General features: G+C 40.9%; 1 protein-coding gene across 2 annotated transcripts in view; it reads right to left on the bottom strand.

Annotated features, from left to right (window-relative positions):
* The window catches only part of TMEM178A (transmembrane protein 178A), a 33,968-nt gene that overhangs the window by 13,036 nt on the left and 8,508 nt on the right, over positions 1-12,424 (bottom strand). For both annotated transcript variants that reach the window (XM_054985068.1, XM_054985058.1), the window contains exon 2: positions 1,803-1,916. Coding sequence is in view for 1 of the 2 variants with exons in the window: in XM_054985058.1 (XP_054841033.1) it covers positions 1,803-1,916 (114 nt within the window). In the remaining variant the exon portion in view is untranslated. The remainder of the gene's footprint in view (positions 1-1,802; positions 1,917-12,424) is intronic.

Raw genomic sequence — 12,424 nt, forward strand, 5'->3', positions numbered from 1 at the left:
TTTTGCGTAGAGGTTGGCTGGTTTGTCCAATGTACAGAGCAGAAGCCTTACATTACAACCGTATCTGCTCCAGTGCTCTCGACCGAGACTCACACTTAAGAGATTTACAACAAGCATTTTTGGGACTACAGTACCCACCAAATGAAGTGAAGAAACAAATCAACAGGGCCAGACTAGTACCCAGAAACAGCCTACTGCAGGACAAACCTAAAGGAACTAACAACAGAACACCACTGGTTGTCACCTATAGCTCCCAGCTCAAACCCATCCAACGTATCATCAGTGAGCTACAACCCATCCTGGAAAATGATACCTCTCTCTCAGAAGCCCTGGGTGGAAGACCTTTCCTTGCCTACAGACAGCCCCCCAATCTTAAACGACTTCTCACTTACAATCATGAATCGGCCAGCAGAATCACCAGCACAGGTACCAGGCCCTGCAACAGACCCAGATGCCAGCTCTGCCCCTATATCTACCCAGGGAATACAATTACAGGACCCAATGGCATCAACTACACTGTCTCTGGCTCTTACAGCTGCTCATCCTCCAATCTGATATATGCCCTCATGTGCCAACAATGTCCTTCTGCTCTGTACATTGGACAAACCAGCCAACCTCTACGCAAAAGAATAAATGGACACAAATCTGACATTAGAAATGGAAACGTCCAGAAACCAGTGGGAGAACACTTCAATCTACCAGGACATTCCATCAAAGACTTAAAGGTCACTGTAGTTCAACAGAAACCTTTCAAAAACAAAATCCAACGGGAGGCTGCTGAACTGGAATTCATATGCAAATTTGACTCTGTCAAGCTGGGACTGAATAGGGACTATGAATGGTTATCACATTACCACAGGTAACAGATTTCCTTTACAGAGGTGGGGTCTGGGGGAGCTCAGTGGCACCTGGTGTGGGCTTTCGGGAACCACAGATCTCTTTGTCAGATGCATCTGGCAGGGAGAGCTGTGGTTGTCGAAGGCCCATACTACATTGGAATTGGATGGTCTAGCTGTTTGGCTGCTACAAACTAACAGGGCAAACTCCTTTGAAGCCAACTGATACACACACCAAAAGGAGATGTTTACATATACCAGCAAAGGAATGTTTTGATTGCTCCCTCCCCCTCCCCCCCTAATTGCCGCCTCTCTTCTCTCTCCTGCTCTTCTGTATTTGGCCAGTATCTGTATCAGGCATCTGACAAAGAGAACTTGATTCTCGAAAGCTTATGCTACAATAAAATTGGTTAGTCTTAAAGGTGCTACTGGACTCTTTTTGATTTTGCTACCACAGACTAACACAGCTAACTCCTCTGCATCTATGACCATCAGCAAAGTTCTTCCTAATGTTTACCGAAAACTCTTGAAATTACTTTATATAACTGCAGCAGCAGCAGCAGCAGAAGAAATTTATACACCACCCTTCGGGACAACTTAATGTCCACTCAGAGTGGTTTACAAAGTATGTTATTATTATCCACTAAACACCCTTTGAGATGGGTGGGGCTGTGAGAGCTCCTAGAAGCTGTGATTGACCCAGGGTCACCCAGCTGGCTTCAAGTGGAGTGGGGAATCAAACCTGGTTCTCCAGATTAGAGTCACACACTCTTAACCACAACACCAAACTGGCTCTCTGTTAACCACTTTCAAAACATCTGAATACCAAACTAAAGACTTTCAACATTTCCAACCTAACATGCAGTATTTTGTGGACAACATCCTGGTATTTATTAACAGTAACTCATAACATTTAATATTCCCTTAGAAAGGCTGCTTGTACAAAATGGAAGCACAAATACTTACGTAGCAAATGCCATTCATCCTGCTGAATGGTCCTGGTTAAATTGAATGGGATGTTCTGTAAACGTATTGGCACAGAGAAGTGGTACTTGATTGTTGTGCATCTTTGAGCAATACCTTTGGCAAAGGAAAGGGGGGGGAAATGTTTAATGCTTTCATTTCTGCAAGGCAGGATCTTTTTTACCATTCAGAAAACTAGTAATCATCCACAAATAATTTTGCTAGGGCAGTGACAACGGTAGAAAGAAGTTGTTAGCAGCTATGTGGGTGTCAAAGTGTAGTGACAAGAGTGACATGGAAAGCTGTATTTAATTTCCACACTGTAGTTTTGTATGTAATTCCATGTCACTTTCCAAAAAGTAGTGTATACCAAAATACATCCAGTAGCTGCACTGTGCCCTTACTATTTAACTATGCAATTATTGGAACATGAATGGATGAGACCCTGTGCTAAATGTAGGAAACTCACCCGTTCATTGTAAGCTCTGAGTTGCAAGCATTTAATTGAATGGAAGGAAAAGAAGATGACCAAGAGCTGCAGGAGAAGACCAAAGGTAAAATGGAGATGGTATGAGGAGAGGTTTATTCCAATAAAGTCAATTGTGTTTGTCTCTGAAAAAAAGTGTCCATTTTATTACTGGAAGAAAGGTCTGCCAAAGAGAAAGACAGCAGAAGTGGAAAATGGGCACATCTGGAACACTCCACTTCAAGTAACATTGTGAGGCTAAGGTACTGCCCCCCACCCTCACTTATAACTGTGTCTTTTTACAGCCCCAAATCCTTTGAAATAGCAAAGTCAGAGGGCTAAATAGATCCATCTTTTGATATAAAGCCAGAGTCTCTTGATTAAGGCATGTCTATCCCTGGGCACTTTTGAGATGAAGTAACTTGGCTGCCATAAGAACTTGAGGGTCACCTTAATCAAGATTCTTTTGTGTGACCCTGCAAACAAAATGCTTCATACCGTGGCAATGAATAACAACCCATGTTTACAGAACAATAAGTAACACTCTCACAATCTCCCTCACAATATGGACTTCTCTGGAAACTTAATACATGGCCCTGGAAGAACGCATCTCCTGACTAGTTTTAATTTTCTGTTAATATTACTTTTAAATGTAATTATTCCCAATGCTCAAAATATATAAGCAACTCATTCCATTCAGAGAAGTGCCACAGCTCAGTAATGAAACAGAAGTCCCAGGTTCAGTCATTTGTTTAAAGAATCTCAAGAAGTGAACGGTTCTTAGAGAGCCACTACCAAACCAAGTAAGCAAAAAAAAGTCTATTTCCCTTTAAGAAGAGAAGGATTGTTTGGATTGTGAAGTACACTGAGAGGAAGTTATTATTACCCAAATAGACCCTTGCGACAGACCTGTCACATGTAGGGTGTCTGTTACACAACTAGAACTATACACATGTTCTGAGATAATTTATTTGGGATTATTGAAGTCTGTTGTATACATGGATTCTTTTCTAACACAATACCCTGAGGGCCACACAGCAGCCGCAGGGAATGGATGAAGAAGATGAAGATGATGAAGAAAGCCCAAACAGTCTTAGAACATCACCACAGGGGAAGAAGGGCTCTTATCTCCTCCCCACCCTAAGACATTTCTTGCAAGAAAACAGCATGGAGGGAGACCCAGACCCAACTAGTTAAAAACACGAGTGTGTAGTTTAGCCTTTAGAAAGACAGAGAGAATTGCGAACAAGAAAATCTTTATTACTCTATCAAGATATGAAGACCTCCCCCTTTCTGCCCTATGTTTTGTTGTTTTATGTTTTTGTATATATTTTAATGATATATATTTTGTTTGGTGTTAATGACTTTTCAGACATGTATGTATGATTTTAATCTGTTAGCCACTTTGGTGGTCCTGATAAGGCAGAAAGACGGGTTATAATTTTTGTAAATAAGTAAACAAAACTAGGTGCAGTGATTTTGCTCTCTGAGTGACAGGCCAGCACAGGCTAGTACCACAAAGGCTGGATAGCAGCTTGATGACTTTCCCCGGGTTGGTGATTGAATTATTGGAGAAGGCTACATGGTGAAGAGGGCTCTGGGATCTCAGGTTATTGTCTAGCAAATGAATGAATTACTCATGATGACTATGGGTGTGAGGGAGCTCTGGAAGCTTTAGACAGAATGTCTTTAATCAATGTGCTCTCTGAAGACTTCCAGCAGTTTGGTGACTCCACGTGAGAGTGTCCAAGGAAATTCCTCTGCTTTGATAGTAAACTGGATATTTATCTAAGTCTCTGGCAATTGAGAGTGTCAGTTGGGGTGAGCAAATATAGGGGTCCCTTTGGCTGGGTGGCCTCATATGTAACACTATAATAACTTGAACATATTCCCATTTTGAAAAGAGGGCTGCGTCTAAATCTAAAGTGAAAATAATAAGATTAAAAATTACTTTATTTTGCACTAATTTGATTAGACAATATTGCATGAAGCATTTACTGTTTAAAAACCTCGGGGGCGGGGGGGTTCTTCTCGATCTAAGGACAATGGGTGAAGTGGGAGAAACAAGGTTTTCCTCATGATTTTCCAGGGATTTTTTTCCCCCTGACAACCCGAAAATGGTATTATTGATGACACAATGGCCTGAAGGAATGTATGATGTTCCTTCTTCACACGCATGGAAATTGCAGCTCCTGCACAAACTCCCTTTGCTCTTCCAGTGGCATCAATAATAGCAGCACAATTATCTCCACGAGTTGCTACATGGCAAGGCCTCATAGTAAGTAGATGATGCCTTAAAAGCAGATATGGCCCAACAGGGGTTACCACTCTCTACCCTTCACAATAAGATTGTGCACAATCATTGCACGCTATTATTCCAGGATTTCACACTTTGATCGTGTACAGGGCTAATCTCCCTCAACTCCCTCAGAAATGAGTAGGAGCAAAGTGCTCGGCAGCTGGTACAACTGAGCTACTACCCACTAAGACGCTTGTGGCACTGTAGAAAGCTGACTTGCATTGAAAAGATAAAGCCTTAAATTCTGAGCAGTTCTTTGTTATGTGTCAGCTGTGGTGCACAGAAGGAAAGGGCTTACTGAGTCAGAGAGATGAAGGGCTAAAGAATATTGGAATGCCTCAAGAAGACCACAAACAAGCCTGGGGTTCAGAGCTTCAATATGCAGTAAAAAAAAAACAGATAAAGGGACCAGAGACTGGAAATGTTTGGGAATCATCGCTGTGTTTGTAAAACTAGCAAGCACCATTTGGGACAGAAATCATACACTCCTAGAACTTCTCTGACTATGTTTTCTTGCTGTAGCTAAATCTAATGCTTCTCTATTGCATCAGTAGATCCAAAAGCATCAATCAATCCACTAATGAATCACAACGTTAAAATTATATATTATTGCCATAAGCCAAAAAGGAGTCCTTTCCCAAATTTCCATTTGACCCCCTGCAACTTTTCCAGTGCCCATTTAATTTGTCCCAAGTTTTCTTCCAGCCTTCTCCAAATCTCATACAAGCCTGTGGTGAGATTTCTAAGGGATAAGAGCATAGCTTGGCTAAAAAGACTTTTCCACTCATGGACTATGTACAGCCTATGATCATTCTCAAAACATCACTGATGCTGTGATCTGCTAACCTCTTACTTTGGAGTATCCCAAATTATTTCTATGGAACTATGAAGTGGAAAAGAGCACCAGATGGTAATTGCCCATGACAGGTTCTGGAAGCAGCTGATGGAATCCATACCTCATCCTGGCAGCGCCTGTCATTAGGTCTCCACTTTTTGGGGGGAGGGGGCAGCCACAGAAAAGTAAGCACCTCTATGATGAGGCATTCATCCCACAATCTACACTGAGATGTCTGAACAAATATCTTGAGGAAAATTAACAAGGGGGAATTGAAAGTGGCCATGTCAAGCAGATATTTTATTTATTTACATTATTTATAGTCACTGAGACTCAAGGCAGATAAGTCAATAGGATCAATGGCTGGGACATCCAATATACAGAAATCTGATACAATGCTGCTTCCTTTTTCTTTCTGAACATTCTAAACAAGAAGGACTCCAACCTACTGCTACGTGCAAATGGACCCACTGGGAGATAATGCTACAGGGGGAGATGCATCAGCCATTCCTGTCAAGTGGATCCACTGGTGGGAAAGGGCTTCAGCATCTTCACACCCGCTAGGTAGGCTAATACCGAGTCATTATTCTAGCTGATCTAGCACATTACTGGAGTGCACGACACCTCTATAACTTGCAAGGCTGGACAAAGGCATCTCTGGGCTTTCTGCAGATTAAGATACAAGGGGCCAGGCTACCTTTACTCTTTTTGGACCAGACTGTACAACTGTGCAGCTTCCCCCCTCCATCCCGTTTCCTTCTTCCTTGCCAGTTTGGTGCAGTGGTTAAGAGTGGCAGGAGTTTGATTCCTCACTCCTTCCCTTGAAGCCAGCTGGGTGACCTTGAGTCAGTCACAGCTCTCTCAGCCCCACCCACCTCACAGGGTGATTGTTGTGGGGATAATAATAATAATACGCTTTGTAAACTGCTCTGAGTGTGGCATTAAGTTATTCTGAAGGACAATATATAAATAAATAATAATTACTACTACTACTACTACTACTACTACTACTACTACTACTTATGACTGATTAAAAGTTAACAGCTCCCACATTTTAAATTTGAGAGGGGTTTCTACATTAGTCTGTTACACACCCAAAAATAATTGTTAAATGCCCACAAAACTCTCTGATGTTGGTGGTAGCTCCATGAAGGGAGATAATAGCATTTGTAAGATGTTTACCATGTAGATTAGCTCAGTTGGTAAAGTCTGTTATGAAAGCCCTACACACTCCTATCAGATCGACATGGAGTGTCCACATTATCAGCTTAATCACAAGATTACAAATGATATAGCTCCTAAGGAGACCCACCACCATTACACTAAAGTGTGTGTGTGGTGGGGGGGGGGGGGTGTTTCCTCTTTTTCCTGCCACTAAACCGTGGTGATAACATTTAAACTGGCCCACAAAGGACAAATTTATTGTGGAGTCCACTGCACCTAGGAAATATAACATGCTCAATTATCTCCAGCTAAAAGGGCTAGTGGGGATGAAGTCTCACTGTCACAGACAGCATATTAGCTGCTAGTACATAGACCAATTTATCCAATAATGGATGAGCTAAGTCTGAAGGTATGTAAACTTACATCAAATAATGTTCTGGCTCTTCCTTTCTGTTAAGAATCACTGTAGCAACAAGCAAAGTTATACTTGGTATATTATCAGAACTATGTGGAATGAGGCTGAGAAACCCCAGAGTCTAAAACAGGTAAAGGTGCAAGCACCAAGTCATTACTGACCCATGGGGGGACGTCGCATCATGACATTTTCTTGACAGACTTTTTACGGGGTGGTTTGCCATTGCCTTCCCCAGTCAACTACACTTTACCCCCAGGAAACTGGGTACTCATTTTATCGACCTCAGAAGGATGGAAAGCTGAGTCAGCCTTGAGCCAGCTACCTGAACCTGGCTTCCACCAGGATCGAGCTCAGGTTGTGAGCAGAGCTTGGACTACAGTACTGCAGCTTACCACTCTGTGCCATGGGGCTCTTCACCCCAGAGTCTAATGCAAGGAAAATATTTTCTTATGGTATACACAGTAAATATTAAATGTGCCCCCACCAGAGAAACAAGTAGTGAAGTGCCATAATGATTCTGCCCATTATGAGCATGAAAGCACTTAAAGTAATATCTATTTTTACATTTCATTACTACGAAAGAGTTTTTTTTACTACTAGAGAAGTATATCCCTGACTAAGACTGACATAAACTCCACCCTTTCAGTTCACACAGCACAATTAAAACAATTTACAGGCTAATTCTCTAGATTGTCTAGAGAATGCATGTTCAGAGGTATTATGCTAAAACATTTCATTATAATACATAGTATTATCTTGGTCCTCAATGACCATAATAAGCTGTATGCATCACATACAAGAAATGCCTATATCTGCAATGATCTTCCTAAACAACCTAGTAAAAAAATCAAGTGCCTATACAATTATTTGGGTCTCTAGAGAACAATGGAGCAGGGTAAGTAGAACCATCAAGCAATGGTCTCAAATGCTGATCTGTTTTTTGTTCACCCCCAACTCCCTTTGATCCATCAACGCAAGAGGCTGCCATGATGGGCTCAATTTTACCATGTGGGTTTCTATATATTATTTGGTATCAATGACAGCCAGTGTAGCATAGTGGACAGAGTGCCAGACTGTGATCTTGGTTTGAATCCCCACTCTGCCATGGAAGCGTACTGACCTTGGGCCATCACACATTCTCAGTCTGACCTTACTTCAAAGGGTTGTTGTGAGCATAAAATGGAGGGGAGAGAATGATGTAAGCCACTTTGGGAGTATGAACAAAGTAAATAAATAGTGTGATTTACAGGTTCCTTATGTACGTGTGCATAATCATAATCCATGCAAAGAGAAAACAATTTTAAATTAATGTAAGTCACTTGCAACTGAGTAAGATTACCACCTGATGCAGTTTACTGGCTAGAGGTGGTCAGCAACAAGTTTTATGAGTAGGCTCTTTTCTGAGGAGCAAATTCTGAGCAGTGGATCATTAATTCTAATAAATAAGGGAAGACTATCAGCAAGTCCCATAGCCACATTCATCACTCCCTCTGCACATCCCTTTGGACTAAAGCGTCAGAAGCCACTTGTTGCTTCTCAGAGGGTAAGATTTGCCCCTGGGGATTCCAGGGTTGGAGTAATGAGCTGGTTGTAGGGAAGCTAGGCTGAAATCCCACTGAGTTATACAGTTAATGGGTGGCCTTGAGCAAGCCCACTCTGATTTCCTTGCTGAAAACCACAAACAAGATTACGATTTTTCTTTTAGATTTCATAAAAAATGGAAAGCCTTATTTTTAGCCCTCCTTGTAAACTAGCAGACCAGCATGCTATCTTAACTGGCTGACATCCTCTATTAATCTATTTTTCTATGTTTGGTTGCCCTGTAAGACTTAATTTTCTAGAGAACTGTAGTGCTTATAAACAGAAAGTCATACACTGCAGGGTGGAGAAAGAAGATGATGAAAATACTGACTGACTAGGCTTTTTACTTTTTCCTGAAGGGAAGAAGAAAGCATTATTGATATGGCTACGTGTCTTTTTTCAGTATGCAGGAGTCACAGTGGTTTACTAGACATATTGCCTAAAAAAGCAGTGAAAAAAGGAAGCATTAAAACCCCAAGATAGAACAGAGTACAGTCGGTCTGCTACACAGCTGAAGAAGGCAAACTGGGTGACAGGCTAACCATCTTTACATGTGTATTTTCTTAAACTTCATTTGTACCCCACTTTTCTTCCCAGTGGGGACCTAAAGTGGCTTATGACAGTCTCCCCTTCTCCATTGTATTCTGTATTGTATATTGAGATTAACAGCTCTTTATTATAATAAACTTCTTTATTGGAGACTGGAAGCAGACTGACTGAAAACTCAGGCTCAACAGTAACCAATTTATACTTGTAGAAACCACTTCCACTTTTACAACAACCAATACAATGTAAGCAGCTAGAATCTTTCATTTGCATGAGCTATATACAAGTATCTACTTTTGAGCACAGTGACTGGACTACAAAGCAACAGTTCTGATTGGCTGTGCCGGCACCTAAACACCAATAGCTTTGTAGGCCTCAGGAGCCTTCGTTCTACTCAAGCAATACCTAATATCCTCACCACGATTCTATGAGGTTCCCAAACGGAGGGCCCAAATAGGGTGCCAGGCAAGTAGTATGTGGCAAAACCCTCGGACACAGAAACTTGACCGGTAGATGGGCCCTAATCTAGCCATGCAAGGCAACAACCAAGAAGTCTGAAATCGAGTTTTAGGGTCACGACTTTCTTCCTGCTTCCTTTCACATCCCCCTCACCATGCACTGAATTGAATCTCCAGATGGGAAATCTAGAAAATATGTGAATGTGAAATCTCCCTTAATGCTGGATATTGAACCCACTTAGCTTAGTGAATCTAGAACCTATTACGAAGGCAGGTCCTATTTTCAAACCACTTGATACAAGTATTCATTTTTACACTCAGTGGGAATTATGAGGGCAGTAAACAGGCTGGCTCCTGATCTCACTACTCATAGAGCGGCATGGAAGTGACTGTCTGACATGTTAAGAAGCTCCTTAACACGAATACAATTTCCCCCCAGAAATACCTCCTTTATGCTGCTGCCTCTGCTTCAAGAGGTATATTAGTTTCCTGACCCTGTTTCCCAACATGTAGACTTGATGGGCTCCTGACAGTTAGTCATTTTTGTTTACTTCAGCACCAGAGCCAGCTTCTAGGCACTAACAGCCTGCCAACAATGTCTCTGCGGATTCAACAAATGTGACATATCAACCCACAGAATTTGGATCCATTCCTCTCTTCCCTCAAGAGTACTGTTGGCAGTGTTGTGCAAGAGCTTTGGAAGAGGTTATGCAATTCTACTAAGAACTATTATTCTATGTAAGTGATTTTCCACAGCTATGGGCATAACAATTCTAGTCACTATTGCGCCATAATATCCCTGCTTCACGCTGAGGGTGCTTCTGTATGGAGGTTTTCTTTGAGTTTCATGCGTGCTTATTTCAGCACAATGAAGATGTGCAAAGGGGTATTGTGCCTTAGCAAATCTCAGACTGATACTCTGGTATTTATAAGGTAAATTCTGGATTGTATAAAGTTGCAACAGTCTACGCACATGAGGGAATGGTGTTTACACATATGTATGATGCACATACAACACAATTACTTTTTTCTGGAACCGTTTCCCTTGCTTCTAATTGCCTATTAAAAATCATGGACAATCATGGACCATGGGGAACTTTTGAATAAATGGGATTTTACTTGAGTCAGTATAATTCAGTATACAATATGTTCTTTGTCACTAATAATGTAACAACCTGGTTAACTTGACATATTAACTCAGGTTTTTGAAAACAAGCTTGCAACACCTATTACAGAGAACTCATACAAGGACATTACAAAATTATAGGATTCTTCCTTTCCTATAATGTATATTGTGGTAGCTTCCGAGCATTTTGATAAGGTACTCACAAATAAAATTTTATCTTTATGTAGAATCTGTTTTCCTCTATTTGCTATCTCCACCTAGAAAATTTGGAAGATTTTCTCCTTGCCTTGATCATTACCTACACAATCTCATAATCCTCTCAGTGCTACTGTTGCAGCCACCATTTTGATTCTTGATTTCAGGAACAATATTACAGCTTTTGACACACAAGGTATATTATGACAAGAATCCAGAGGAGTTAGCCATGTTAGTCTGTAGTAGCAAAATAGAAAAGAGTCCAGTAGCACCTTTAAGACTAACCAACTTTACTGTAGCATAAGCTATATGACAAGAATGTACATTCTTTTCCTTGCCTTTATGCTTCATTGTCTCCCTAAAACACGAATCCCAAAACATTGCATTGGGGTAGAACACAGGAGCTTTACCAGTCTGGACTGCTTATTATGCCAAAGATGCTACAGAGCAGATCTTGGGTCAAAACAAGTCAACCATTTCAGTATTATTACATGGCCTGAGACAATGACACCTTAACAGCATCTGCTTTTTCTACACATTTTAAACTCTAGGTCACCTCTAGAAGAATAGATAAAGAGACATTTCCATAAAGAGGATTATCTACCCTTATTTCTGAACAGGTTCTGAGAACATTGCTTGAGTGGATTCACTTCTTTTCTTCCCAGAGTGCATCTGTTCTGAATAAAGAGAACAAGAGAACAGAAATAAACTTTGGGATAGCATCATTTAACTTAATAAGGAACCCACTAACTACTTCTCTGAGGACCACGGCTACATGCATAAACAAGTAAGCAGCAGCAATGGAATTAAGGGAGAAGATAATTTGGAAAAGAGAACTCAGAGAAAATGTACTTAACCTTTTCCTTGACAATCACTTCTTGTTCCAACAGGTACCCTTCCAAGCCACTTTACTCTTTGCTGATTTCCAAAAATATGTTTGCATCTACATGTAATCTGCCTTAAGAGTAAGTCTGTCCTGAAAGATACTGATCAGAAAAGTTTTCACTAAATGCAGTACAGCCCATAACTATCAATGCTACAGGATTCAGTCCAAATAAAAAATAAAGAACATGTCACATATTAAAGGCTACCAGAAATACTGATAGGAAGATGTATCCTGAAACTTAGAGAACAGGACAATGTACAATTTACACACATACATGTACATGTATATGTATACAAACACACAAAGTGCCTCTGATAAACATCCAGTGCTTTGCTAAATACTTGCATTTGACTTTTGTATACATAGATAAAAGTAGAAGCAGTGCATAGTACCAAGGTACTAAAGAACAAAGGTTAAGATGCTAGGTTTTGTTTAGGCTATGAGGCCTGTCATATCACTGCAGAAAGATGGTTCATTGTTCCTGTGCATTTAAGGTGAAAGCAAATACTGTGACTGTATGGAAGGGCATTAAACAACCCTGTTTATCGTGAAGGAGAGGTTATGGTGCCTTTGCATTGGGGGAAAGAGAAGAATGCACAATGTCTGCGCATTTTCAGGAAGAAAGGATACTCATACTGAGTAAAAAATACATGT

Source organism: Eublepharis macularius, chromosome 1, assembly GCF_028583425.1.
Source record: "Eublepharis macularius isolate TG4126 chromosome 1, MPM_Emac_v1.0, whole genome shotgun sequence".
NCBI lineage: Eukaryota > Metazoa > Chordata > Lepidosauria > Squamata > Eublepharidae > Eublepharis > Eublepharis macularius.